Source organism: Saccopteryx bilineata, chromosome 2, assembly GCF_036850765.1.
Source record: "Saccopteryx bilineata isolate mSacBil1 chromosome 2, mSacBil1_pri_phased_curated, whole genome shotgun sequence".
Taxonomy (NCBI): Eukaryota; Metazoa; Chordata; class Mammalia; order Chiroptera; family Emballonuridae; genus Saccopteryx; species Saccopteryx bilineata.
In genome coordinates, this window is record NC_089491.1 from 160,739,719 (window position 1) to 160,767,306 (window position 27,588).

General features: G+C 40.4%; 2 protein-coding genes and 1 pseudogene across 2 annotated transcripts in view; 1 reads left to right on the forward strand and 2 right to left on the reverse strand.

The window, feature by feature from the left end:
• BRCA2 (BRCA2 DNA repair associated) overlaps positions 1 to 5,769 on the forward strand; it is a 75,609-nt gene extending 69,840 nt beyond the window's left edge. The window contains exons 26-27 of the mRNA XM_066258262.1: positions 428 to 574; positions 1,483 to 5,769. Of these exons, the coding sequence (XP_066114359.1) occupies positions 428 to 574; positions 1,483 to 2,103 (768 nt within the window). The 3' untranslated portion in view covers positions 2,104 to 5,769. The remainder of the gene's footprint in view (positions 1 to 427; positions 575 to 1,482) is intronic.
• The window catches only part of N4BP2L1 (NEDD4 binding protein 2 like 1), a 32,989-nt gene continuing 10,022 nt past the window's right edge, over positions 4,622 to 27,588 (reverse strand). The window contains exons 2-5 of the mRNA XM_066258267.1: positions 9,398 to 9,525; positions 9,007 to 9,095; positions 7,184 to 7,260; positions 4,622 to 6,084 (exon numbers count right to left, since the gene is read on the reverse strand). Of these exons, the coding sequence (XP_066114364.1) occupies positions 5,826 to 6,084; positions 7,184 to 7,260; positions 9,007 to 9,095; positions 9,398 to 9,525 (553 nt within the window). The 3' untranslated portion in view covers positions 4,622 to 5,825. The remainder of the gene's footprint in view (positions 6,085 to 7,183; positions 7,261 to 9,006; positions 9,096 to 9,397; positions 9,526 to 27,588) is intronic.
• The window catches only part of LOC136322366 (uncharacterized), a 43,098-nt pseudogene continuing 24,959 nt past the window's right edge, over positions 9,450 to 27,588 (reverse strand).

A 27,588-nucleotide genomic window follows, 5' to 3' on the forward strand; every position in this document is an offset into this window, starting at 1 on the left:
GACATGAGGTCATTCTCTCATTTTACTTCTAACCCAAGGGCTATTCTGTAGATTTTGGATGATTTATAGCTATTAGTAGTAAATAGAGATGGAACTTGAGTCCCAGTCTTCCAACTCCAAATCCAGAATCCTAGTATACTTTGCTATATTAAACGAGGTGGTTGGGGATGGCTCTCACATTGCTGTCCTTCCCTGATGTCCAGAGACCGTGTTCCTTCTCCCCTCCGACAGCTGAGCTCTCCTGAGTCGCCCATGTTGGTTCTCCACTTCGGCATTAGCACATTGTTTGACAGTTGTTATCAAATTTGGGGTATGTCATTCTTTTTGTTTGTTTGTTTATCTTCTGGTTTTAAAGGTAACACTTTCTAAAAACATAAATGTGTAAGTTTGCATTTTATTAAACAGCTTTTCCAATTTATTTTCTTAGAATATGGACATATTTTGCAGTGATGCAGAAAACAAACTTATGCATATACTTAATGCAAATGACCCCAAGTGGTCCACCCCAACTAACGACTGTGCTTCAGAACTACACACTGCTCAGAGAGTCCTTGGTACAGGAAATAAGTTTCTGGTAAGTTCATGTAAATTTAAGGAATTTTATAAATCTATATTAAGGCAACAGTATATTCTGGTATATACCTAGTAAACATGGTAAAATATAGTTAAATTTATTTGGAAAGTGTAATTGTCATATGACTTTTATAGGTATAGGTTATTTGGAAATATCTTATTTATCAAAGCCAGAATGTAGCACTCTTTGGGGACAAATTGTACAAACAAGTGCTTTAATTTTTAGCATTTCTACTGCATGTGATAGAAAAGATTTTTTTGCCTGTGTCTTTGTGCTAGGAGGACTATTCTATATAATTAGGGTTGTTTCTAAGCTTAGTTTGATTTAACTCTTTGAAACACAATAAATGCAAATCAAGCTAGAGTGTAATTTTGGCTAACGACTAATTCTTAGGTAACTAAAACTTGGTAAGTGTATCTGTGTTAATTCACTACCTTCCCAACACCCTCTGAGATAAAAACTATTGTCACCATTTTACAGATGAGGGAACTGTGGCAAAGAGAGATTAAGCAATTGCCTAAAGTCACAAAGCCAGAAAAGGAGGTATTAGAACCCAGGCGGTGTGTGTTCTTAAAATGGTTTTAGAGTGCTTATTTTTGTTTAACCTGTTAATACTAAAAAAAGAAAAGATGAAAGCAGATGTACCCAACTTCCTTTTTTGTCTTTTACTGTGATTAGTCTCCATCCATCTTTTCATGCCATTTTTGTATCCGTTCTGCTAAGTTATTTCCTTCTGAGGGAATAACAATATGAATGTCACATGAAATCATCTGCCCTGTTTGCCATTAGGGGAGTGAGAATGTGTGTGGTTTTCAAGTGTAAATATTTTTAATGAAAAGCTAATTTGATTTTGTTTTATATATGAGCACATAATTTTATATGCCACTTTTTCATGTTTTTATATTTAGATGTCTTCTCCCAATAATGAAGTGAACTATCAAAGTCCTTTATCACTTTGTAAGTCAAAAGGGACGTCTGTTCACACACCTATATCAGCCCAGATGACTTCAAAGTCTTATAAAGGGGAGAAAAAGGTTGATGACCCAAAAACCTGCAAAAAGAGACGAGCCTTGGATTTCTTGAGTAGACTGCCTTTACCTCCGCCTGTTAGTCCCATCTGTGCATTTGTGTCTCCGGCTGCCCAGAAGGCGTTTCAGCCACCACGGACTTATGGTAGCAGGTTTGAAACACCCATAAAGGAAAAGGGATTGAGTTCTCCTCAGATGACTCCACTTAAAAATTTGAATGACATTTCTCTTTTGGAAAGTGATTCAGTAGCTGACGAAGAACTTGCATTGATAAATACTCAGGCCCTTTTGTCTGGCTCAGCGGGAGAAAGCAAACACGTATTTATGGATGTTGAGTCCACGAGGATTGCTCCCAGCTCTTCAAGGCACCATTGTGGCCCAATGGTCAGGGAACAGGAGAATCCCCGCCTCGGTCCTGAGGAAGCAGGAGACTCGGTGCAGAATACAAGTACAATACAAGATATATCTAAGAGACTGCAAAGGCAACAGAACCAAAAATGACAAAACTGATTCTTAACCTTTCCAGTTTGTAACGCACATGCAGTTTCAAACTGCACACTCATATTTGCAAAATGAGAAAAGAAATGGTTCTTGTGTATCATGTGAATATCATACCTGGGTGCTCATATATCATAGGAATCTTTGCCTGCTTCTGTATTGGATACTTTCATTTATGTTACAGATCTTAAAGCTGACTATATTTACTAACTAATCAAGAAAAAAATCTCCTTTAAATCTTTAGAACGGGATTTGCTTACTACAAGTATTTTACGAATGAACTACACATACCCTTTCCTTTTAGATTGTGTCCTTAATTAAATGAAACTAGGTTTCTCAGTACAGTTATTTTGACTCACATAGTTCCTTTTAGTTACTGTTTTAGGTTTTTTTTAGAGGTAACCCACTATGAACCACTTTCCCTTAATGCACGTGTTTGTTCCAGTGTAGTTCTGTCCTGATCAAAAATCGGGCTGAGATATGACTGGTGTTTTCTTTTGAACAATGTTTCATCCTTAAGTCAGCATAGCTACAAGAAAAATAGAACCCTCAGTGTAATTAAGTCTTTCACATGATCCCAATGTGATCTCTGAAATTAAATTATTTCAATTAAAAATTCAAATACTTTAAATCAGAAGCAAATTTCATAGTACTAACTTTGTATTAACAAAAGGACGACCTGGACTGCAGCCTAGAAAACCTGTTTCAAATCGACCCTGACTCTGCCTGTGTGGTTTCGGCGCCGTCGCAGGACGCGCCAGGCCCCTGGGCCGGGTCTCCTCAGACACCCCTCCCAGCGGAGGTACAGTGCAGCGCAAGGTGAGAGTCTCATTTGCTCCTTTCTCGTGCTCAATAGAAAAAAGAAAAGGTGGTTAAAACTACGAGCTAATAGTATAGAGAAGCTCTTAAATTTATATATAATTTTTTTTTTTTTTTAATTACAGTTTACACTCTATTACTCTGTATTAGTTTCAGGTGTACAGTATAGAGGTTAATATGTTTTCAAATCTAATGAGAAACACAATTCAAAGCCAAGGATAAATTCTTTTATGAAGCAGTTTATTTCTTTCTATAACTGTGGCCTATGATTTTCTCTCCTAAAAGTCATCAACATAACAAGCAGTCTGTTCCACTAGTCTTTTTTAACTTGTGTTCTGCCCATCTTATTAATGCGATATTTTTGTTCATAAAACAATTTGGTCTTCATGTGCTTTCATTTTCCTGGTGATCCATTCTAGAACACAGAATGAAACTTGAGTCTCAGGAACAGAAAGAATTATAAGAATGTAAACTTGTTTTTATCCTGGAAAACTTGGCTGCTGTTACCTCCTCCACTACTCAGCACCATGTAGACCACCTATCAGAGTGGGATTTAATGCACACTCTCCTTTTTATAAATTATAAATAATAAAACTAAGCTATATAAGCAAAAGTGAAGCTCGAGGATGTGTGGATATTAGTCCTAAAAGTGACCACTTAATGATTGCAGAGTCAACAGTGTGCAATGCATGCAGGATCAGTGGTAAAAGCAATTTGTGTTACGTACTCAGCAGTCGCTCAGTGAGAGCCGTTGTGCATGTGAAGCACTACATGAGCTGTATGAACAATACACACATTAACCATGAAGCAATACATGTCAGTGTTGAGGGTTCAAAACTTTTATCAGAGTGGAGAGAAAAAATAGATCACTTCTAGCTGGGATATATAAAGTTGATGGCATTTAACCAATTATTTTTATGCTTCCCTCCCATATATTTTAGGTATCATATGGAGGAGAAAGGAGACAAGTAGACCAGGAAACTATTCTGAGCTCTGTAAAAGCTCTGGATCTGTAACCTGGGGCCACCTCTCCATAGTGGTCACTCGGCCCTAGTGGCCCAAAAGTCCTAAGCAGACACAAGTCAGGAGGGCTTGAATACTGACCCTTTTGGCTTCTTTGGACTCATAGGAAGGACAATGTGGGTATGCTGACACTCCTAACCCCGCTGTCCAAGTGAGTCAAGCCCCCTTGCAGAGGCCACACTGACTCGGATACTGAGGATTACTTGGGCCCGGAGAGCAGTAGCCTGTGGATTATCACATTAGGGGATTACTGTGCGTTACGCTTGGACATGCAGAATTCACACAATTTTAATAAAAATACCTTAGATTTACTCAAATTCACTAAATTGGTTTCATCAGCCACTTTGTGACTCAAAGGAGATCCCAATTTTTTAAATGTTAATGAAGTAGTATAAATATATTGCTGGTAGTCATCAAGATGTTGAATAGATTTCAATAGAATCAGATAATGGAATGTCAGAGTAAAATAGTCTTCTAAAGTGCACAGATAATTTATGTAAGCAAGTAAAAAATAAGGTTAATTTTGTCTTTTATATCCTGTTCATTAAAGAAGATTGGTAAGTAAGTTTACGATATAGAAAAATTGGTTCTTAATATGGTACAATTCTGTGAGATTTAGGTAATTAAATTTTTTTATATTGTTGAACAAAGAAGGCATAGATTCAATGATAAATCCATATAAAGCAACACCATATATAATTTTTAATAACCATAAAAGCACCATTATATAAGACACTTAAAATAATACTTCACAGAACATTAGCAAGAAGCTGTTGGCAGACAGGAAATAAAGCACACATCCTGCGTGGTCTCATCTGTCACAGTCTCTCACCAGGCTAATCTCATTGCAGCCTGCTGAGACTTCATTTGGATTCACAAATTCAGTATTGGTATAAGAGGGACATTCCAAAGTTGTGGTAGAACTTATGTGTCTTAATGCCACATAAACACGAGCTGCTCATCTGGCAGCATGACTTGTACTTGGCCCTCTGCGACCTCTATCCTGGGATGCTTGATTCCTTGCACTCCCTAACGTTGGGGTTGCCAACTAACGACATTTATAAGCCGATTTTAAGAACTGCTTAATGATTCGTTTTAAAAATTGATGGTTTATAAAGGAGGCTTGTTTTATTTATACTATTAGCACAACAGCCAAAAGTTATTCAGCTTTAACCTTGTTCAATAAAGTGGTAGTTAAAACACAGGACTATAAATAGTGACTTTAAATAATGCCACTGATTTTCCTCAGCCTATATAGCTAGTGAGGAGTATTCGACAGTTTTTAACAATGATCTGTCACCAGAATAAAGGAATAATCTCCCAAAGTGTCCGCTTTGAAGAACAGTACTCCCTTAGGTGTATACTTTCAAGCACATTCATTTTAAAGGAGAATCGATATTGTCATCAACAGCCACACATGTCACATTTCTGGATACATAGATTTAAAAAGTAGCAATGGCACCAAAACTTGTCCTGTCTCTCACTTCACCCGCCTTTCCAGCTTTCCTGATAGAGATGAATTCCTGAAAAAATAGATCAGAGAAAGTGGTACTGAAGCTTATATACTATAAACACTATTTATGAACCTATGTGCCTGATTGATTATGTTCTTGGGCATAATCTCAGGTTTCAGCTTCAGATTCTTTCCCTAGAGAGAGTGACTTGGTTTCACCGAACTTGCAGAACTCCCAGCATCAGACCATGCACATAGGATCACTTTAACAAATGCCTGTTGAACGTGATTATGATTACTTCTGCTCAAAAACATTCAGGTTCGACTATTTACACTGGAATTAGAGCTCTGACCAAAACTGAACAGAGAATAAATACTGAAATCAAAGAAAAACGGATTTAGGAAAACTGAATGCCTGGAAACGGGGCCTCTAGTACCCATGGTGGCAACCCCCCCTTCGGTTAAAGGAGCTCTCCTGTGCGAAGCCCCCAGGCGCCCTCCGGGGCGGGGCCTCAGCGTAGGCACTCCAGTATCCCGCCCCACTGGAAGACGGCGCCCCGCTCCTGTCCTGGCTTCTGTTCACTCTGCTCGGCTTCTCTGCGTGAAGCACGCTGTGAAAGGTCACACCGTGCTCATACCGTTCCTTCATTCGGTGTATCTTTTCTCTTGGGACTCCATGAATGTTTCTTCTATGTGGAAAAACAAGCAAGCATTTAGTTAAGGCCTTACATGAAAAAAATTTACTTGTATTTTACGAGTCCTGTGTTCTTACACAGGTATGCCCTGCCTATGCTCTGGATTGCACTGTCAAAAGTGTCACATCTTGCTGTGCTGTCCTCTCAGGCCCCACTCCTGTCTTCCATGCTGGCCTCCACGCCCCTAAACCACCCTGAAGCTTGCAAAGAGCCTAACGCATTAGAACGCTTTGTTTCTGGAAGCCTCAATGCTGTGCTTCAAGACAAAAAAGAACACCAGATCTTTTTATTATATATTTGCCTGTTAAGCATGAATACATCTATAATCGATTTACATCAGTCAGTCCTAGATACTTCTAGATGCTTATTAAAACTATCTTAAATTCTACTGGGTGTGAGAATCAACTGGCATTATAGGTCAAAATGTCATTCCCAGAAATTCCAGCCATGCAAGGGGTCTACAAGCTACGATTTTTAACATCCAGTTCGGGTGGTTCTGGTTCACAGGCCCACTTTGGGAACACTGTCTCCTTTTAACCATAAGATGAACTAGCCTTGTTCCTGAAAAGTAAATTCTGTTTTCACTGGTTACTTTAAATCGTTGACATTATCAAATAACATAGAATATCAGAACTCATGCATTCAATCATTCAGTCAACAAGTTAGTATTCGGACATTTATTGCTTTATAAATTAGAAGCAACATCTAGACCACAAATGAACCCCAAACTGTTCGACATCTAAAGATATTTATTTAGCCTAAATACAAAAACACCACTGACATGTGCAATCCCATGCAGAAGAACGTGCTTTTATATGTTCATTAATGAAGAAGCATTTTAGCCGAATGTTAAATGTATCCTTTTAAAGGACCAAGTCCAAGCCAAGATTTAGCATTTAGCATTATATTAGAAAACTGACCCAACACTAAAGTCTTCACATTAAAAATTCCCAAGTTATCAATTTCTAAGAATTACCATTTTTGGCCTGAAACTACCAGGTCCATTTCCAGCCTGAAAAGATTCTTTTGTTCGGTCTGAAATACCTGAAAATAGCAGGACACATAATGAGGAGCTAGAAAAACAAAGAAGTACCTGGCTAACTCTTGCACGTTGAATTTCCAGCGAGTCTCGGGTTCTCGGAATATAACTTCATAGTTATTTTCAAGTGCCTGATTTTTCAAAAGTACATAAAACATTGAACACACAGTATGTATGTGTGGGAATGTTCATACTGGCATTTAACATTCACTACACATCTTTTCTAAATTTCCTTTTATCAGTAAGCCAGTGCCTTAGTTTATCTTAATAAATACAGTTGGTTCATGGCCACACTTAGCCACTGTCAGATTATATTGTGATTCCCAATGATAAATTTTGGTCCATTTTATCTACCTAATATTAAAAAGGTTCTTTATTTTGGCCATTTTTTTTTAAATAGTGGAACTAGCTTAGAAACATCCTGTCCACAGGAATGAGCACTGAACTCAACGGCTTCTCAGTGTCCCTTACATGATTATCCTAGACTCATGTCTGTCAAAGGCCCTGTCCTGTTCCCCACATCTTGGTTTAGAAAATGGCAGTGTCACAGGAACAGAGCTTGGGACATAAAAGTGACTCCCCATCCTTTACACACACTCCCTGCCAGGCTTTTACAGTGTGGCTCAGGGCAATGTGCCCATTTCCTCGAGTTCAAAAACTATTACAGTTTCCACATAAACACTCAAATATCCTTTGCATTCATAAATTGACTACTAAATTTTTTTCTCAGACTGAACTTTCAATAATAAAAGTTAAATGAAAAAAGCTAAGTAAAAAGATTTCCTCCTCATTCTTTAGATGAACACTTGTAATTAGGGAAGGATTCAAGCATCATGTATGAAAAATATCTAATTTCTGGGTCTTATTAATAGCTGTGGATAGCTGAAAAAGATTGTACATATCCAGAAAATAAAAAGTGATGTGCCTTCCCATAAGAATCACTCTCATTTCCTCCTCAGTCTGAGTTGTGCCTTAATTAACTTGACTCTTCATGTCCCTATTCATTTCTCTCCCAAGTGGACTTTCAGTGCCTGCACGGAAGTGACCACGAGGCTGATGCTCACTCCCTCCAACATTCACCGAAGTCCCACCCTTGGGCCTAAGGGAAACTGAGAATACAGTTAAAGAAAAACACACCTGTACATAAGCTATTCTGCCCCAAATGTGAAAAGGCCTAAAAATAGACTGCCTGAACCCAGTGTGGGAGCTATTCTTGTGACAGAAGCAGAGCACTCAGCTGTCTCCCTGCCCCTGACTGTTTGGACATTTCTCTTTCCTGCACCCAACAGGGAGTGAAAGTTCACTGACGTAAGAAGTAAGACATGTCTGAAAACAGGTCACACGTTTCAAAATTAAAGGAAAGCGTGCACTGTTGCATTCATCTTCCTGTTTTTCTTTTCTGACAATACAGAGCTGAGTGGTCATCTGTATGTTTGTGTGCTAGTGTCCATCTTAAATCTGTCCCTGAACTACAAATGTCCAGTGCCCTGGGATTCCCATGCAGCAACACTACTCAGCACTGAACCCCCTGTCTAAGCCCCACACAAAACTGTCCTCTGATGTCCTCGGCCACTCTGCAAGGTTCAGTGGGTGCCCAATGTGGACCTTCCCTTAGAAAGCAGCCGAGACAGAAAGCTATGAAAAATTCTGACTGAGGACTATTTAAAACTTGTACCCTGAGGTGCTATTAGCATGTCAGCAAATCTGAACCATTGTACAACAGAAAAACATGAAAGTAACACCTCTCTCCCTGCTCTCTGAGAGGCCTATTAGTGAGTATGAGGTCCTGGAAGATCAGAAAATGAGAAAAGAACAAAAGTTTTAACTTTCTCACAAAATGTCCATAACTGAAAATTCAGAATGATACTTCTTCCTACCATGACTGCATAGGGCTTCATTTCCCAGGCGTGGAGGTTGGTATTATCAATAATTATGGGCGATATGCCATTCCTCATTGCTTTTCTTGCTGCAACACAATGTTATACAACAGTGAACAACATGCAAGTCAGAGAAGGGTGAGCGTATCCATATCTTGTCATTTTTATTACAGCATGTCCTCATCACACAATGTTAATGCCACCTATTTCAGGACCATTACCAATCATGTTCTTTTTCCTGGAACCTAGGGAGCTGTGGCATTCTGTTTGGGGAGGAAGAAATGGCAGAACTTTTGATTAAACTCCTTCAGAAAATGTAATCGTTCTGTGTAGCAGCTACAATCTAGGTGCACAATAGGATTTCCCAGGATTTTGGAAAGGAATTTGTCACCTCTTTTCTGGTTCCATTCATGAGCCTCCTCTAGAAAGTCTGGATTGAACTCATAGGCACCATCTTCCCTGAAGAAAAAGTCATCTGTGCTGAAAATCAGAGCCCTGGGAAAGTCGTGCTGCAATTGTCTGAAAAGTGGAGAAAGAAGAGATTGTTTTATGACTGAATTGTTATAATAGAACTGATCTTCTGTCCCGAACATTTAGCAGTTTGTAATTATAAGACCAGCAGATTTTGAGTTGGTGAAATTCAATTTAAGAGGAGAGATGCTTGTTATCTCTAGAAGGCACCATCCTCACTGGAAGCAGGAACGAGCAGAGAGGCGACTGTGAGTGTTCAACTCTTGAACCTAGAAAGTGCTGGCCACCACTGCTGGCTTCTACAGCAACCAGAACCAACTCTAGAGGAAAATGGAAGCTGACAGTGTGATGAGTCTTTCCTTGTGGGCCCCGGTCCCTGCTGCCATCCCTCTGGTGTGCACCAGCACCCTTCTCTGCACCTGGAAGCTCTTACCTGTCCTGGGTCTCATCTCCTGAAGCTCTATTCTAAGGACCTATCTCAGAAACAAATCCTTGCTCAGGGTTGAAATGTAGGTAAAAGTGATGTGTATTTGTTATCCCTACTAGTAACATTTACATTTTAACACTGAACTAAACCAAACATAAGGAAGGAGACATTCTCCACATCTTCCTAAACTGTCATTTGCTCTAAATATGAAAATATCACAGAAAAAAGAAACTGCCATGGAGCATCACCTCCCTTAAAACAAACAAAAAAGCATGTTACATTCTGCACAAAATAACTTCAGAGAGATGTTTCCACTTGAAATGATTATTCAGACTATTTGAGGGATAAGTAAATCCCTGAACTTCCTTCCTCATTGGTAAAAATCAAGGGTAACAACACCCATCTTGCTCGGTGGTGACATTGATCTAATATCGTGGGAGAGCACCAAGGGGGGACCTCAACATGGTGAGTGTTTCTGTATCCCTACAGCACTCACCAGCCTAATTCTAACTTTGAGACAAACGCAAAGACTGTTCAAAATAATAAATACAGTCCTCAAAAGTTGGAGGAACAAAAGGTGAAGGATGACAGGGGCAGGGAATGCAAAGAGAAAACAAAGTGATTCAACTCCTTCGTTTTGTTTTTCTGCATCAAGAATCGTCTCAGTCCAGCAGAGAACAGAATGAATGTGAGGCACCAGGGCAGCAGGCGGCGAGTGAGCACCTATCACTCAGAAAGACTTGGGTTCAGGCCTTGCCTCTTCCAGTAACATGACCTATCTCTCCAAGCTTCTGTTTTCTGAACTGAAAAACAACTGAACAGAGCTGCTAGTGCTCAGGCCGAGTACTCAGTTGTTTAGAGCATCGAACTGATACACCAAGGTTGCATGTTCAATTCCCAGTGAGGGCACATACATAAGGTGACCAATCGTCCTCCTTTAGGGAGGACAGTCCTTCTTTTGTAAGTTCCGTCCTCCCTCAAAAAGTGTCCTCCTACACGTCCTCCTTTTTGATATTGGAAGGCTAATCTGTAAATGTCCATATTCAATCAATGTAGAGTGGATCCATTGCGCGTGATGTGACGTATTTGTATTTGACATGACAATTCATCAAGGATCAGTACAGTGCGGCGAGGTGCAATTATGAGATGCATGCACTTCGCAGAGAAGGTCTTGAGAGAGCACGTGATATACCCATCACGCAAATGGCTTTGTGTACTTACTGAAACACAACACGGCACATACGACATTGTAGACTCACGATTATTTCTTTCTCAGTGAATATTCAATCATAGGTAAGCACAATTCACGTTTTATTAATTTATTATCTATTTAATAATCCAAATACATATAATTTTATTTACAAGTATTTTCCCGAAATTTTAGTTTTAAAGTGGAAATCTAACCTCAAACCGTATCTGTTAATAATGCATTTTGATTAAGTAGTTGCATAAAACAAATGTTTTGTAATTAGAAAATTATAAATACACCTGAATATCACTCCAAATTAGTGGTTTTGTTTAATATTTAGTTTTACTAAATGAGTATTTTTTCTTAGTTATTATTAAAAATAGGCAGGTAAGCATTATTGATACAATATAAAATATTACAAATGTTTTTATTATGCATTAATCATATTATAGTATATTATTGTTGCAATGAATAAAATGTTTTTTTTATTTATGATATTGTTTTCTTCAATTTATTTTTGTCCTTTTTATTGTAAAAAAGTTGGTCACTTTAGCATACAGGAATCAACCAATGAATGCATGAATGGATGGGACAGCAAATTGATATTTCTCTTTCTCTCTCTCTAAAAAAAAACAATAAACAGCTGTTAGCAAGACTCTGATGACACAAGAAATGGGAAATCACTTTGCAAATGGTAAGGCACTCTATAAGTACAAAGTACTGATATTTTGTTAATGATAATAACAAATGAGGTCAAGTTACCAGCCCCCAGTTTACATGCTGCAGTAGTAAAACACACCAGGGCATGCACAGTCTCTCAGCTAGTCCGAGTGACCAGGAGAGAGAGGTGGAAGAGCAAAATGAAATGAATAAACACATTCCAGACACACTACACAAACCTGGAGGGCTTGATAGCATTTTTTAAAAAGGCAGCATTGATAGCTGAAAGTATACTGCTCACAAAAATTAGGGGATATTTCAAAATAAATATGAAGCGATAAAAAAAAGAAACATTTGATTTTTTTAAACAAGAACATCAGAAAAGCAAATAAGTGAAAAAAAGTTGATTATGCAAATGAGATGCAAAACCAACTTTTACTTTATTGGTGAAAATGCACTAGACAAAAGGCTGATAGTACTGGAGTATCTGCACGTTCCCTGATCCCCTAACTTTTGTGAGCAATAATTCCAAACGAAATATACCGTATTTCCCCATGTATAAGACGCACCTTAATTTTGGGGCCTGAGATTTGAAAAAAGAATGTATTACATAAAGTTATTGACCTCAGGTTTTATTCATCATAAAATTCATACAACTTCTCCTATGTGTAAAAGCACGAAATGCAAGTAAAAAGTCTACAACCACTGTATAAGATGCACCCAGTTTTTAGACCCCAAATTTTTTGGTAAAAGGTGTGTCTTATACATGGGGAAATACGATATTCTCTTTCTTGAAGGGCTGTGGTGGTAAACAGGGAAAGTCAATGGACCAGATCTTAATTCTCTATTGAAACATGAATTGGGACTGTCTCACTTGATAGCCTTGTGGAAAACAGTAGACCAGTTGTGTGTGTGTGTGTGTGTACATACACATACCCAAAGTATATCAGATAATTATCCAACTCATTAAGCATTTGTTAAGCACTTGATATGTGCCCGGTACTATGTGAAGTATTAAGGTACAAAAATAAAGTAACTGCTTTCAAGGAGCTCACAGCCCCACTGAGGAGCTGGCCCAGCACATGGCCTAGCACAGTGCGAGAAGCTGGGCACAAGGACCCTACCAGCACTCGGGTCAGGAGCGAGTTGTGATGGGCAGCACTGCCGAGGAGACTGCACTTGACCTGCACCTGGAGGGATGAGAAAATGTTGCCTCCTGGGGAAGGAACCAAGGGAAGGCAGCTCCTGCTACAGGGCATGTTATGAGCAGGAGACATAGGGAGAAACCAGAACAAGGGAACGCTTTTCAATGATGAGTGCTACACAGTTGTAGAGGGAGTTGGCAGGCTGGGGTATGTCCAGAGAGGAGTGGCCAGGCCCACATGAGGGCCTGAGGACCACGACCACACGACAGGCAGAATAGCGAAGTCCAGACAGGAAGGACTGTGGGCGCTGAAGCTGAGAACAGATCACAGCACTGGAACCTGGTGGTCATCCTCAGATCCTGGAAGTCTGTGTGTGGAAGAGGGTGGGCCTGTTCTGTGGGTGAGTGGTGGGCTCGGGTTACCAGACCAGCTCTGTCTGGCCTGGGACCACTACTCATGCAGCGCGACATCATGCAGCCTGGGGTGCTGGCTGTCTGCCGCTGTCATCCACACAGTCTCGACTCATCCAGACTCACCTAGGCCTCTCCACTCATCCCCGCAGGGCACGAGTGGAAGCTTCTAAGCAACCACCACGTCATCTGTTCGAGGAAGTCACTGCTGACCCACACTGAAGGGCAGGAGACAGAATGGGAAAGGCGGCCATTCCAAATCTGCCAGACACCGGAGGGAGAGGAAGAGAAGCACCAAGAAGATTTGATGAAAGAAATTCAGTTTCCATAGAAATGTCTTTTATATATTTGACTTTAAAGATACTCAAACCGAAAAGGCCAAATCATGCGTCCTAACACTAAAGTAAACAATTGTTATAAAGACACCACAGAAACCAGGTATGGGAATCACTTAAAAGCATTTTCAGGTATGCATATTTTATATTTGTGAACACGTCACAGTTCTAAGTTATTTTCATCAATATTACCCAGTCTACATAATGAAAGCTATGTTCAGAGTTTAAATAACAGTGTATAAATTACTTTCCTTATCTGTTGTGTACAAAAGCAACTATGGATATCAGTTCCCAGATTTTTATTTTTCCTTTTGGTCCCAGATTTAATATCCATCTAAATCTGGTTTCTTTTGTTTTCTTAAGTCTGCCACTCACAGGTTTTATTTTTTCACCATTTCCACAGTTGAATCCCTTTTTCTCTGTACGTAGTCTTTTTGACTCTTGTTTTCTTCTTTCTTTAGGGTTTATATTATCTATTGGAAGTGAATACTCTCATGTTTTCTTAAAAAAACCATTAAGGCATGAGTGTCAAATTCACATCTTATTTTAATCCTATCCCTTTCTAGAAAACAAAAACAAATCACAACAAAGAAACTACAATCCTCCTTGATTACAAAATTTTACCTTAGAGTAAAAGTCAAATTGCTCAGGACCACCTTGGGGCTGGACCACTTGCTCACCATGGCTTAAGATACATCTGACTGTAGCCTGCCTGCGTGGTCCTCCTTACACGCAGCTCGAATGTACAGGATTAGAAGCTCTCTTAGCTAAATAAAGACCAGACCAGATTAAACAGACAATCTTGAAATTCTCATACTTGAGTGGAAGCAATAAATACCACTCCATCCTCTTCAGAAGTGGTAAGGACAGTGCCCAGCTCCAGCTTTTCTTTATGGTGGTCATGAGCCTCAGGCATGGGGGAAATTGGAAGAATGAGAATACAACAAAAGGAGAAACAAGGAAAGGTAATTACTTTCACAGAAACTGCACCTCCCAGCTCCCCACCAAATTCACTTAAAATTACTCAGGTACTAATCTTTTTTATTTTTAATGTTTATTTTATTGATTTTAGAGAGAGGAAGGGAAAAACACAGGAAGATCAATTTGTTCTTGACTGTACCCTGACCGGGGATCAAACTAGCAACCTCTGTGCTTCAGGACAATGCTCTATCCAACCCAGCTATCCAGGTAGGCCACTCAGGTACTAATCTTGATTTCACAATTTATTTGTGTAATCCTTTTTTAAAAAAATTTTATTTTATTTATTCATTTTTAGAGAGGAGAGAGAGAGAGACAGAGAGGGAGAGAGAGGAGAGACAGAGAGAGAGAGAAGGGGGGAGGAGCTGGAGGCATCAACTCCCATATGTGCCTTGACCAGGCAAGCCCAGGGTTTCGAACTGGTGACCTCAGCATTTCCAGGTCAACGCTTTATCCACTGCGCCACCACAGGTCAGGCTGTAATCCTTTATTTAACACTAGAGGACCATCGAAATATACTTAGATACCTATTAGTCAGTTGCTCACTCACTGACAAAGCCCCACATTCCTATGTAATTGTGAGCTGTACTAACTTTTCATTACGGAAATTCTCAGATGTGCAGAAGTATATGATCATGTCTCGTGTACCCATGGCCCAGCTTCCATGGTTATCATCGAGTGTCTAATCTCCCCAGCTTGTACAGTACTTCATTCCACCAAATATCCTGTCAGTGTTCAAACTTCCCTGATTGTCTCATAAGCATATTCCTACAGTGGCTTTGTTTGAATCAAAAGTCAAACCCAAACAAGGTCCATGAGTATATTTAGTTGCCACACCCCTTAAGACTCATTTATTCTTTTCCCTCTTCTTTTTATTGCTACCTAAACTTTTTACTGCACAAAAGTTTATATTTAGAAAATGTTCAGCCTGACCTGTGGTGGTGCAGTGGATAAAGCATTGACCTGGAACGCTGAGTTCTCCTGTTCGAAACCCTGGGCTTGCCTGGTCAAGGCACATATGGGAGTTGGTGCTTCCTGCTCCTCCCCCTTCTCTCTCTCATTCTCTCTCTCTCCCCTTTCTAAAAATACATAAATAAAATCTTTTAAAAAATATTCAAACCTATAGAAATGAGTTGAAAGAATAATATATACAATGAACACTACTTACCTTCATCTACAGTCAGAAATTGTTATTTTGCTTCATTTATTTTGCTTCTCATGTTTTTTATTTTAAAATTCTTTACAATTACAGTTTACATTCAATATTATTTTGTATTTGTTTAGGGTGTAGAGCATAATGGTTAGACTGTCAGCTAATTTACAAAGTGATCCCTGATATTTCCAGCACCCACCTGGCACCATATAGTTATCATAATATTACTGACTGTATTCCCCATGCTGCACTTTACATCCCTGTGGCTGTTTAGTGACTACCAATCTGCACTCCTCAATCCCTTCACCTTTTTCACCCAGTCCCCCAATTCCTCTCTCTGGCAACCATCAGTCTGTTTCTGTTGTGTTTATCTTGCTCTTCAGATTCCACATATAAGTGAAATTATATTGTACTTGTCTTTCTCTGACTGGCTTATTCCACTTAGCAGAATACCCTATAGGTCCATCCATGCCATAATAATCCATTGTGTGCATCATCACTTTTTATCCACTCATGTATTGATGGGCACTTGGGTTGCTTTCATATCTTGGCTATTGTAAATAACACTGCAATGAACATGGCAGTGCATATATTCTTCTGAATTTAGTGTTTCAGGTTTTTTCAGGTTATCCAGAAGTGGGATGGCTGCGTCAGAGGGAAGTTCCATTTTAATTCTGGAGGTACTTCCATACTGCTCTCCACAGTGGCTGCACTCCCACCAACAGTGAACATGTGTTCCTTTTTCTCCACACCCTCGCCAGCTCTTTTTGTTTGTTGGTTTATTGACGATAGCCCTTCTGACAGGGTGAGGTGGTATCTCATTGTGGTTATAATTTGCATTTTTCTGATGATCAGTGACATTGAGCATCTTTTCATACATCTATTGGCCATCTGTGTGTTCTCTTTGAAGAAGTGTCTGTTTGGGTCCTCTCCTCAGTTTTTTTTATTAAATTTTTTTTTTAGATTTATTCATTTTAGAGAGAGAGAGAGAGAAAAGAGGGGAGGGGCAGAAAGCATCAACTCCCAAATGTGCCTTGACCAGGCAAGTCCAGGGTTTCAAACTGGCAACCTCAGCATTCTGGGTTGATGCTTTATCCACTGCGCCACCACAGGTCAGCCTGAACATTTTTTAATGGGATATTTTTTTTTTTTTGGTGTTGAGTTATGTAAGTCCTTTAAAAATTTTGGATATTAACCCCTTATCAGATATATCATTGGTGAATATACTGCTCACAAAAATTAGGGGATATTTTAAAATGAATATGAAGCCATAAAATAAGCATTTGACTTTTTTTATTAAATAAGAACATCAGGAAAGCAAACGACAAGTCAAAGAAAATTGTTCAATTATGCAAATGAGATGCAAAACCAACTTTCATTTCATTGCTGGAAATGCACTATACAAAAGGCTGAAAGTACTGGAGTATCTGCATTTTCCTGATCCCCTAATTTTTGTGAGCAGATCCCCTAAATTTTGTTCTCCCATTCAGTGGGTTGTCTTTTCGTTTTGTTGGTTTCTTTTGCTGTGCAAAATCTTTTTAGTTTGATGCTCTCTCATTTGTTTAATTATTGTTTCCTTGCCCAAGGAGATATATCAGAAAAAATATTGCTAAAAAATAATCGAGATTTTACTATGTTTCTTCTAGGAGTTTTATGGTATTGTTTAAGTCTTATTCCATTTTTAGTTTATTCTTGTATACAGTGTAAGAAGGTGGTCTAATTTCATTTTTTTGCACGTATCTATCTGATTTTCCCAACATCATTTATTTAATAGATTATCTTTACTCCATTTTATGTTCTTGCCTCCTTTGTCAAAAATTAAGTGATTATAAAGGCATTGGTTTATTTCTAGGCTCTCTATTCTGTTCCATTGATCTATGCGTCTAAATTTAATGCCAGTACCATGCTGTTTTGACTACTATGGCCTTGTAGCATGGTTTGATATCAGGTAGCATGATTCCTCCAACTTTGCTCTTAATTCTCAAGATTGCTGTGGCTTTTGGGGGTCTTTTGTGGTTCCATACAAATTCTTGGATTATTTGTTCTAGTTCTCACATGTGTTTTTGATGACTCATTTGAAGATACTAAGTTGAAGACATCATGACACTTTGTTCCTAACTTCTTTGTCATATTGCCTATGAGAAGAACATCCTTACAATAACATTATCACATCTAAAAAACTAACAATTTATAATAGCTGACATTCATAAATTTTTAAATTTAAATCTTTTTAAATTTCCCCATTGGTCCCAATATTGGTCACAGTTTTCAGTACAGCATGTGGCTATTATGTCTCTTCAAGGTCTTTGAATCTACAGCAGTCCACATGCCCTCTTGGTTCTCCTTCCTAAAGAGTCCAGGTCAGTTAGCTTGAGCACGCCCCACATTCTGAATGTGTCTGATTGTTTCCTCACGATATAGATCTGGGTTAAACATTTTGGAAGGAAAGTAGAGGTAAAATTTGTGTACTTCTGATTGCACATAATGACAATGTGTACTAAGTTTGATCACTTGGCTAAAAGGCAGTGTCGGCCAGATCTCTCCATTGTAATATCCTGTAATGTGGGGTGTCACACTGTGAAATCCCCAACAATCTTTCCCTCAGTGATCGTTACTCACTGCTAATGAAGGTCTGGCAATTATTACATTGGGAACGCAGAATATTGATTTTCTCATGTAATTTACTAAGGGGCATTGTCATTCCTCCCCCCCCCCCCTTTTTTTTTCTGCAGCTGGAAACGGGAGAGACAGTCAGACAGACTCCTGCATGCGCCCGACCGGGATCCACCCGGCACGCCCACCAGGGAGGACGCTCTGCCCACCAGGGGACGATGCTCTGCCCCTCCGGGGCATCGCTCTGACGCCACCAGAGCCACTCTAGCGCCTGGGGCAGAGGCCAAGGAGCCATCCCCAGCGCCCCGGCAATCTTTGCTCCAATGGAGCCTTGGCTGCGGGAGGGGAAGAGAGAGACAGAGAGGAAGGAGTGGGGCGGGTGGAGAAGCAAATGGGCGCTTCTCCAATGTGCCCTGGCCGGGAATCAAACCCGGGTCCCCCGCACGCCAGGCCGACGCTCTACTGCTGAGCCAACCGGCCAGGGCCCCTCCCCTTTTAATAATTCTTACCACCATTATTCTTTTTTTCCTTCTATTTCCAAGTGAGAGAAGGGGAGATAGAGAGACAGACTCCCACATGTGCCCCGACTGGTATCCACCTGGCAACCTCCATCTAAGTCCACGCTCGCAAACAAGCACCTGAGGCGGAGGCTACACAGAGCCATCCGCAGCACCCAGGGCTAATGCACTGGAACCAATTGAGCCATGACTGCAGGAGAGACAGAAAAAGAGAGAAGGGGAAGGAGGAGGGGTGGAGAAGCAGATGGTCACTTCTCCTGTGTGCTCTGACTGGGAATTGAACCTGGAACATCTACATACCGGGCCAACGCTCTACCAACTGAGTCAACTGGCCAGGGCTACCACTACTATTCTTTAGGATGCTCAAATTGTCCCAAATTTGGCCAGCAGGTACCCCGTCAGTCTATCACCTGTGTCTTTGTTTACAAAAACCTTAAAAATATTATTTTTCCTTTCTAATTTGCAAAGAAATACATATTCACTATAGAATGGTTTGAAACCAAAAACTTCAAAAAGGAGAGGTTCCTATATTCCCCCATCTAAAATAATTAGTATTAACATTTTGATCTTCTTTCCAGATGACTGATTGATAGATACATAGAATTTCTTTTTCATCTTATTTTTTAAAATATAAAAGCAGAAACATAGTGTAGCATACCAACTTTTCACCAAACTTATTTCCATAGTAATTATTTCCCACCTCATGAGATATTATTCTATGGCATTATTTCTAATGTTTTTGATGTAGGTATTCCTATGGATATACCATAGTTCACTTAGCCAGTGGTCAGTGGATAGGCATTTAGTCTGTCCCCAACTTCTTTGCAAGGTTGTGTACTGGTCATTTTGAGATATTCTTTTTTTTTTTTTTCTGAAGCTGGAAACAGAGAGAGACAATCAGACTCCCGCATGTGCCCGACCGGGATCCACCTGGCACACCCACCAGGGGTGATGCTCTGCCCACCAGGGGGCGATGCTCTGCCCCTCCGGGGCGCGACCAGAGCCACTCTAGCGCCTGGGGCAGAGGCCAAGGAGCCATCCCCAGCGCCCGGGCCATCTTTGCTCCAATGGAGCCTTGGCTGCGGGAGGGGAAGAGAGAGACAGAGAGGAAGGAGGGGGTGGGGGTAGAGAAGCAAATGGGCGCTTCTCCTATGTGCCCTGGCCGGGAATCGAACCCGGGTCCCCCGCACGCCAGGCCAACGCTCTACCGCTGTGCCAACCGGCCAGGGCCGAGATATTCTTTTTTTTTTTTTTTTCATTTTTCTGAAGCTGGAAACAGGGAGAGACAGTCAGACAGACTCCCGCATGCGCCCGACCGGGATCCACCCGGCCCGCCCACCAGGGGCGGTGCTCTGCCCCCCAGGGGGCGATGCTCTGCCCATCCTGGGCGTCGCATATTGCGACCAAAGCCACTCTAGTGCCTGAGGCAGAGGCCACAGAGCCATGCCCAGCGCCCGGGCCATCTCTGCTCCAATGGAGCCTTGGCTTCGGGAGGGGAAGAGAGAGACAGAGAGGAAAGCGCGGCGGAGGGGTGGAGAAGCAAATGGGCGCTTCTCCTGTGTGCCCTGGCCGGGAATCGAACCCGGGTCCTCCGCACGCTAGGCCGACGCTCTACCGCTGAGCCAACCGGCCAGGGCCTGAGATATTCTTTTGTCAATTGTATTTCTGTGTCTTTTGTTTGATCGTTAATAAAGCCTCTTTATTGGGAGATATATCTCTTTCTTAGTGAATATGTAAATTTCTTCTAATTTTGTTTATAACAAAACTAACACAAAAGTCTAAATTTTTGGTAATTTTTCTTGTCACGTGTATCCCTCTTTTGTATTCTATTTTCTGCCTTTCATGATATATTTTCAACAGTGTTTCCCTCTCCAAGTTTATGTAAATGTTCATCTGTGTTCTATTACATTTTACTCCCCAATCCATCTAAAGTTTTATTTTGGCATGAGACATTGGCTAAGGATCTAACTTGACTTTTTTTTTTCCACATTGCAAACTGGTTATCCCCAAACCATTAACTCATCAACTCTTTATTGTTGTAAAATATTTTATTGCCCTAACCAGATATTTCAGTTGGTTAGAGTACCATCCCGATATGCAGAGGCTGCTGGTTCAATCCTGGTTAGGGCACATACAGAAACAAATTGATGTTTCTGTCCCTCTCTCTCCCTCTCTCCCTCCCTCCCTTTCTCTCTCTGTAAAATCAAGAAATAAAAATTTTTTTAAATATATATTTTTTATTCTATACCAACTATAGGCCTATCATTGAACTTTATATTTTGTCCCACTAAACTGGATGTGTAAGTTCTTCATTAAGTCCTTTTCTGATATATTTTTTATTTTTTTGTTTTAATTTTTCCCAATATTTTCTTGATTATACTCAATAGCTACAAATTGTTCCTTTATAAAACATAAACTTTTATTTTCCTATTTTCCTGTAGAGATAGTTCTGAACAATATCAAATACAAGGATATCACCTTCTTGATGTCTTTGATCCTTCTCATGGAAGTCTCAAGTTGGTTGTTCTAATAAACATTTTTTCCCAAAAGTTCTAAGCACTGGCCATAAAGCTAGACATATATTAACTGTCCTTAACCTTCATAACAATTTTATTGAATAGTTTTCTCCAGTTACTCGATAAAGAAATGAAGTCTTACCCTGGCCGGTTGGCTCAGCAGTAGAGCGTCGGCCTGGCATGCAGAAGTCCCGGGTTCGATTCCCGGCCAGGGCACACAGGAGAAGCGCCCATCTGCTTCTCCACCCTTCCCCCTCTCCTTCCTCTCTGTCTCTCTCTTCCCCTCCCGCAGCCGAGGCTCCACTGGAGCAAAGATGGCCCGGGCACTGGGGATGGCTCCTTGGCCTCTGCCCCAGGCACTAGAGTGGCTCTGGTCACAACAGAGCGACGCCTCGGAGGGGTAGAGCATCGCCCCCTGGTGGGTGTGCCGGGTGGATCCCGGTCGGGCGCATGCGGGAGTCTGTCTGACTGTCTCTCCCCGTTTCCAGCCTCAGAGAAATACAAAAAAAAAAAAAAAGAAAGAAAAGAAATGAAGTCTTCACGAGAGTAAAGAAGTGGTTCGGGTTTACACAGCTTGGTTACACAGCCAGAATTTCACCCCAGGTTTATACAGAGGCAGGGCATGTGGGTGTTATAGACTCTGTGAGTTCTCATGGCTCTGAGAAAGCACTCCATTCTCTTTGCACATTAATTAGCAATTTGGATTACAGCCCCTTACCATAGATGTTTCAGTTACAAGTGAGCTCAATTGCATTTAACAAAAAATGCAGATCACAGTGGCATTTTAAATATATATACATACTGAGATCCAGAGGCAGAATCCAGAGCTGGTATCACATGGACCTAGGTCAACATGGGACCAGGTGTCTACCATCTTTCTTGTTTTTCTTTACTCTTTTCCCATGTATACGTATGTGTGTCAACCATCTTTCATAGTAGGTTGACACATTATTCTTCCACTCTGTGCGTCCTGCAGCTCCGGCTCTTACACCCATATTCTACACAGCAGGAAGAGGAAGGGGGCTGGGAAACATAGCTTCATAGTTGGCACATTGCCACACCTAATAAAAAGGAACTAAGGGAATAGGGTAGTTAGTTAATAGTTAGCTTTTGCAATATTCTTACCAGGATATGTCTAGGTATAGGATTTATTTCTTACCATTTCTGTTTAGGTCTTCAACTTAGAAATATGTCTTCTTATATCTGTGAATTGTTGCTTAGGCTATATTTTTTCTGGTTTTATTTGGTTATACTTATCCTCATATTTGTCTTCTCTGTGACTTTAATTTTCTGCATTATGATTCTGCTCATCTCTATCTCTAATGAACTTTAAAATTCCAAAATTTACATTAGATTATTTTAAAGAAACAGATCTCATTTAGTTACTTTAACATTTTTCTGCTCCTTAGCCAAATTCTCTTTATATTTGAGTCTCCTTGTTATCATTTTGCTTTTGCCTCATTTTTTTTTTTTTTGTAAGAAATAAAGAGAGACAGACAGGAAGGGAGAGAGACAAGAAGCATCAACTAATAGCTGTGTCACTTTAGTTGTTCACTGATTTCTTCTCATATGTGCTTTGACTGGGGGGCTACAGCCAAACCAGTGACCCCAGGGCTTCAAGCCACTGACATTTGGGCTCAAGCCAGCGACTGTGGGACCATATTGATGACCCCGCACTCAAGCTGAATGAGCCTGCGTTCAGGCTGGTGACCACAAGGATTCAAACCTGGGTCCTCAGCATCCCAGGTTGACGCTCTATCCACTGCACAACCACCAGTGAGGCATTGCTTTTTTCTTTTGCATCATAGAGAAGAATTTTGAGAAAAACAATAAATAATATAAAAGCAAAAGAAATGCTATAAGAAACAGCTGTATTCCCATTGTCTGAAGCTGATAATTGTTGACATTTTTTTCATATTTGTTGTGTCTTAAGTCTGGCAACCCCACCTTAAGTCTGACAACCCCAAACACTTTTACTATCTTCCTCTTGTTCCTCTTTCACAGCACTTGTCACCTCCTGAAATAACATACAATTTCCTTATATTTTCCATCCCTACCTCTAGCATATAAGGCCCCTGAGGGCAGGATCTTTGTCTATTTTGTCCACTGGTGGTTCCAACCTACTAACTAGAACATAACAAGCATTCAATAAATTAATAAATGAAGAAAAATTATATTTTTAGATCATGTATGTTGGTATACAGACTTAGTCCATTACTTTTAACTGCTATGCTGTGCTCCATTATCAGCATAATAATATACATAGCTAAGATATATTAAATGCTTATTGTGATCTAAGCATTGTTCTGGCTTTACGCTTCTCATACAATGCTCAAACAGACCTGTGATATAAGTACTGTTAGTAATCCCTAGGTACAAATGAGAAATTAAGACCAGTGAGTGGATACAAAATCAACTTACAGGAATCAGTTGCATTTCTACACACTAACAACAAAACATCTGAAAAAATAAAGAAACCAATCCCATTTATAACTGTATCAAAAACAATAAAATGCTTAGGAATAAATTTAACCAAGGAGGTAAAAAATAGGTACACTAAAAACTACACGTCTTTGGTGAAAGAGATTTGAAGAGAGACACAAGCAAATGGAAAGATATCTCATGTTCATGGATCAGAAGAATTAATCTTGTTAAGATGTCCCTACCACCCAAAGCCATTTATAGATTCAATGCATCCTCATCAAAATTCCAAGGCATTTTTCACAGAAATAGAAAAAATAATGGTAAAATTTATATGAAACTACAAAAGACCCCAAAGAGACAAAGCAAAATTGAAAAAGAAGAACACGGTAGAGCGTCGGCCTAGCGTGCGGAGGACCCGGGTTCGATTCCCGGCCAGGGCACACAGGAGAAGCGCCCATTTGCTTCTCCACCCCTCCGCCGCACTTTCCTCTCTGTTTCTCTCTTCCCCTCCCGCAGCCAAGGCTCCATTGGAGCAAAGATGGCCCGGGCGCTGGGGATGGCTCTGTGGCCTCTACCTCAGGTGCTAGAGTGGCTCTGGTCGCAACATGGCGACGCCCAGGATGGGCAGAGCATCGCCCCCTGGTGGGCAGAGCGTCCGCCCCTGGTGGGCGTGCCGGGTGGATCCCGGTCAGGCGCATGCGGGAGTCTGTCTGACTGTCTCTCCCCGTTTCCAGCTTCAGAAAAATGAAAAAAATGAAAAAAAAAAAAAAAAAAAGAAGAACAAAGGCTGGAGGCATCATACTTCCTGACTTCAGACTATACTATAAGTCTATAGCAATCAAAACAGTATTATACTAGCATAAAAAAAGACACATAGATCAATCAAACAGAACTGTAAGCCCTCAATATAAGGTGACAGGCAAATCAAAAGCACTCAGTAGAAAAAGTATAGTGTCTTTAATAATAATGGTGTTCTGAAAACTGAATAACCACATACAGAACAAAAATGGACCCCTCTCTTACACCACTCACAAAAATTAACTTGAAATAGATGAAAGACATAAATATAAGACCTGAAACCATAAAACTCCTAAAAGAAAGTGTAGGGAAAAGCAAATTGACATTGGTCTTGGCAATATTATTCTGATATGACACCAAAAGCATACACAACAAAAGCAAAAGTTAACAAGCAGGACCACATCAAACTAAAAGTCTTCTGCACAGCAAAAGAAACATCAACAAAATGAAAAAGCAACCTACTAAATGGGAGAAAATTTTTTTAAATCATATATATGGCTAATATCCAAATGTATAAAGAACTCATACAAATCAATAGCAAAAATAAATAACAATCTGATTTTAAAATGGGAAAAGGGTCTGAATAGACGTTATTCTTTTCTTTTTTCTTCTTTTCCAAGTTGAGAGGAAAGGAGATAGAGAGACAGACTATGGTATGCACCCAGACTGGGATTCACCTGGTAACTCCTGTCTGGGGCTGATGCTCTGCCCATCTAGGACCTTGCTCGCAACTGAGCTATTTTTAGCACCTGAGGTGGAGGCTCCACAGAACCATCCTCAGTGCCTGGGGCCAATGCACTCAAACTAATCGAGCCATGGCTGCAGGAGGTGAAGAGGGAGAGAAAGAGAGAAGGGGAAAAGGGAGGGATGGAGAAGCAGATGGTCACTCCTTCTGTGTGCCCAGACCAGGAATCGAACCTGGGACTTCCACATACCAGGCCAACACTCTACCACTGAGCCAACCAGCCAGGATAAGATTTTTCCAAAGAAGACATACAAATGGCCAAGAGAGACATACAATGCTCAGTATCATCAGGGAAATGCAAATCACAACAATCACCTGAAACTTGTTAGAATGACTATCATCAAAAGGAAAGAGGTAAGTGTTGGCCAGAGTGTGGAGAAAAGGGAACACTTGTACACTTTCAGTGGGAATGTAAATTGGTGCAGCCACTGTGGAAAATAGGATGAAGTTTTCTCAAAAATTTACAACTATAACTACCATATGATCCAGCAATTCCACTCCTGGGTATTTTCCCAGAGAAAATGAAAACAAGATCTAGAAGAGATATCTGCACTCCCTTGTTCACTGCAGCATTATTCACAATAGCTAAGATATGGAAACAACCTGAGTTCCATCAAAAGATGAATGGAAAAAGCTAAGATGTGGTACATATAATTGATGGAATATTATTCAGCCATGAGAAAGAGAAAAATCCTGCCATTTGCAACAACATGGATGAACCTTGAGGGCATATTGCTAAGTGAAAAAAATCAGTCAGAGAAAGACAAATACTGTATGAATGCATATGTGGAATCTAAAAAAAAGTCAAACTCATAGTAACAGAGCAGAGTGGCAGTTACCAGGGGCTGGGGGATGAGGGAAATAAGGAGATGTTGATCAAAGGGTATAAACTTCCAGTGTAAGATGAATACCTCCTGGACATCTAATGTACAGCATGGTGACTATAGTTAATATACTTGGAAGGGGTTTTTTTTAGTTTTTTTTTTAATATTTATTTTTATTTTTTTATTTTTATTTTTTTTACAGAGACAGAGAGTGAGTCAGAGAGAGGGATAGACAGGGACAGACAGGAATGGAGAGAGATGAGAAGCATCAATCATTAGTTTTTCATTGCGCATTGCAACACCTTAGTTGTTCATTGATTGCTTTCTCATATGTGCCTTAACCGCGGGCCTTCAGCAGACCGAGTATCCCCTTGCTTGAGCCAGCGACCTTGGGTCCTTGGGTCCAAGCTGGTGAGCTTTTGCTCAAACCAGATGAGTCTGCACTCAAGCTGGCGACCTCGGGGTTTCGAACCTGGGTCCTTCCGCATCCCAGTCCGATGCTCCATCCACTATGCCACCTCCTGGTCAGGCAATACACTTGGAAGTTTTAAAGACTATAGATCTTAAGTGCTCTTACCACACACACACAAAAAAAGGTAATTATATGACACAGGAGGTATTAACTAAGCTATGGTGGTAAACATTTTGCAATGTATAGGTATATCAAATCAATACATGCATGACCAGGTGGTGGCACAGTGGATAGAGCATCGGACTGGGACAAAGGTTAAAAACTCGGAGGTCGCTGGCTTGAACAAGGGGTCACTTGGTCTGCTGTAGCCCCCCAGTTAAGGCACATATGAGAAAGCAATCAATGAACTAAAATGCCACAACGAAGAATTGATGCTTCTCATCTCTCTCCCTTCCTGTCTGTCTGTTCCTATCTGTCCCTCTCTCTGTCTCTTTCACTTTCTGTCACCAAAAAAACCCCCAAAAAACAAAAAACCCAACACATTGTACACCTTGAGCTTACACAAGATCATATGTCTTTACATCTCAACAAAGCAGGATGGAGGGAGAGACCAGTGAGTGGTACAACTGGATTATAACCTTGGTTCCTGGCCCCAGCACTATAAGCTAAAACTACACTTGAGTGCTATAAAATAAGGAAACCACACTTATTTATCCTTTCCTCTAGTACAGTTTAGGTTGTTTGCAAATTTCCCTATCATGAACAAGTTCCAGTGAACATCACTGTGACTCATCTCCTTGGGCAAATGTGGAACATTTCTTGAGGGTACATATAACTCAAGAGGACTGGCTATGGAAACCTTTTTCATTTGTTTTTGAAAGAACAGAGTAGAGAAAATGCTGTTTAAAATGTCCTGCAGGAATTTTTTGCCCTGGTAGAATATATGTTTCATGAAGGTGGAGAC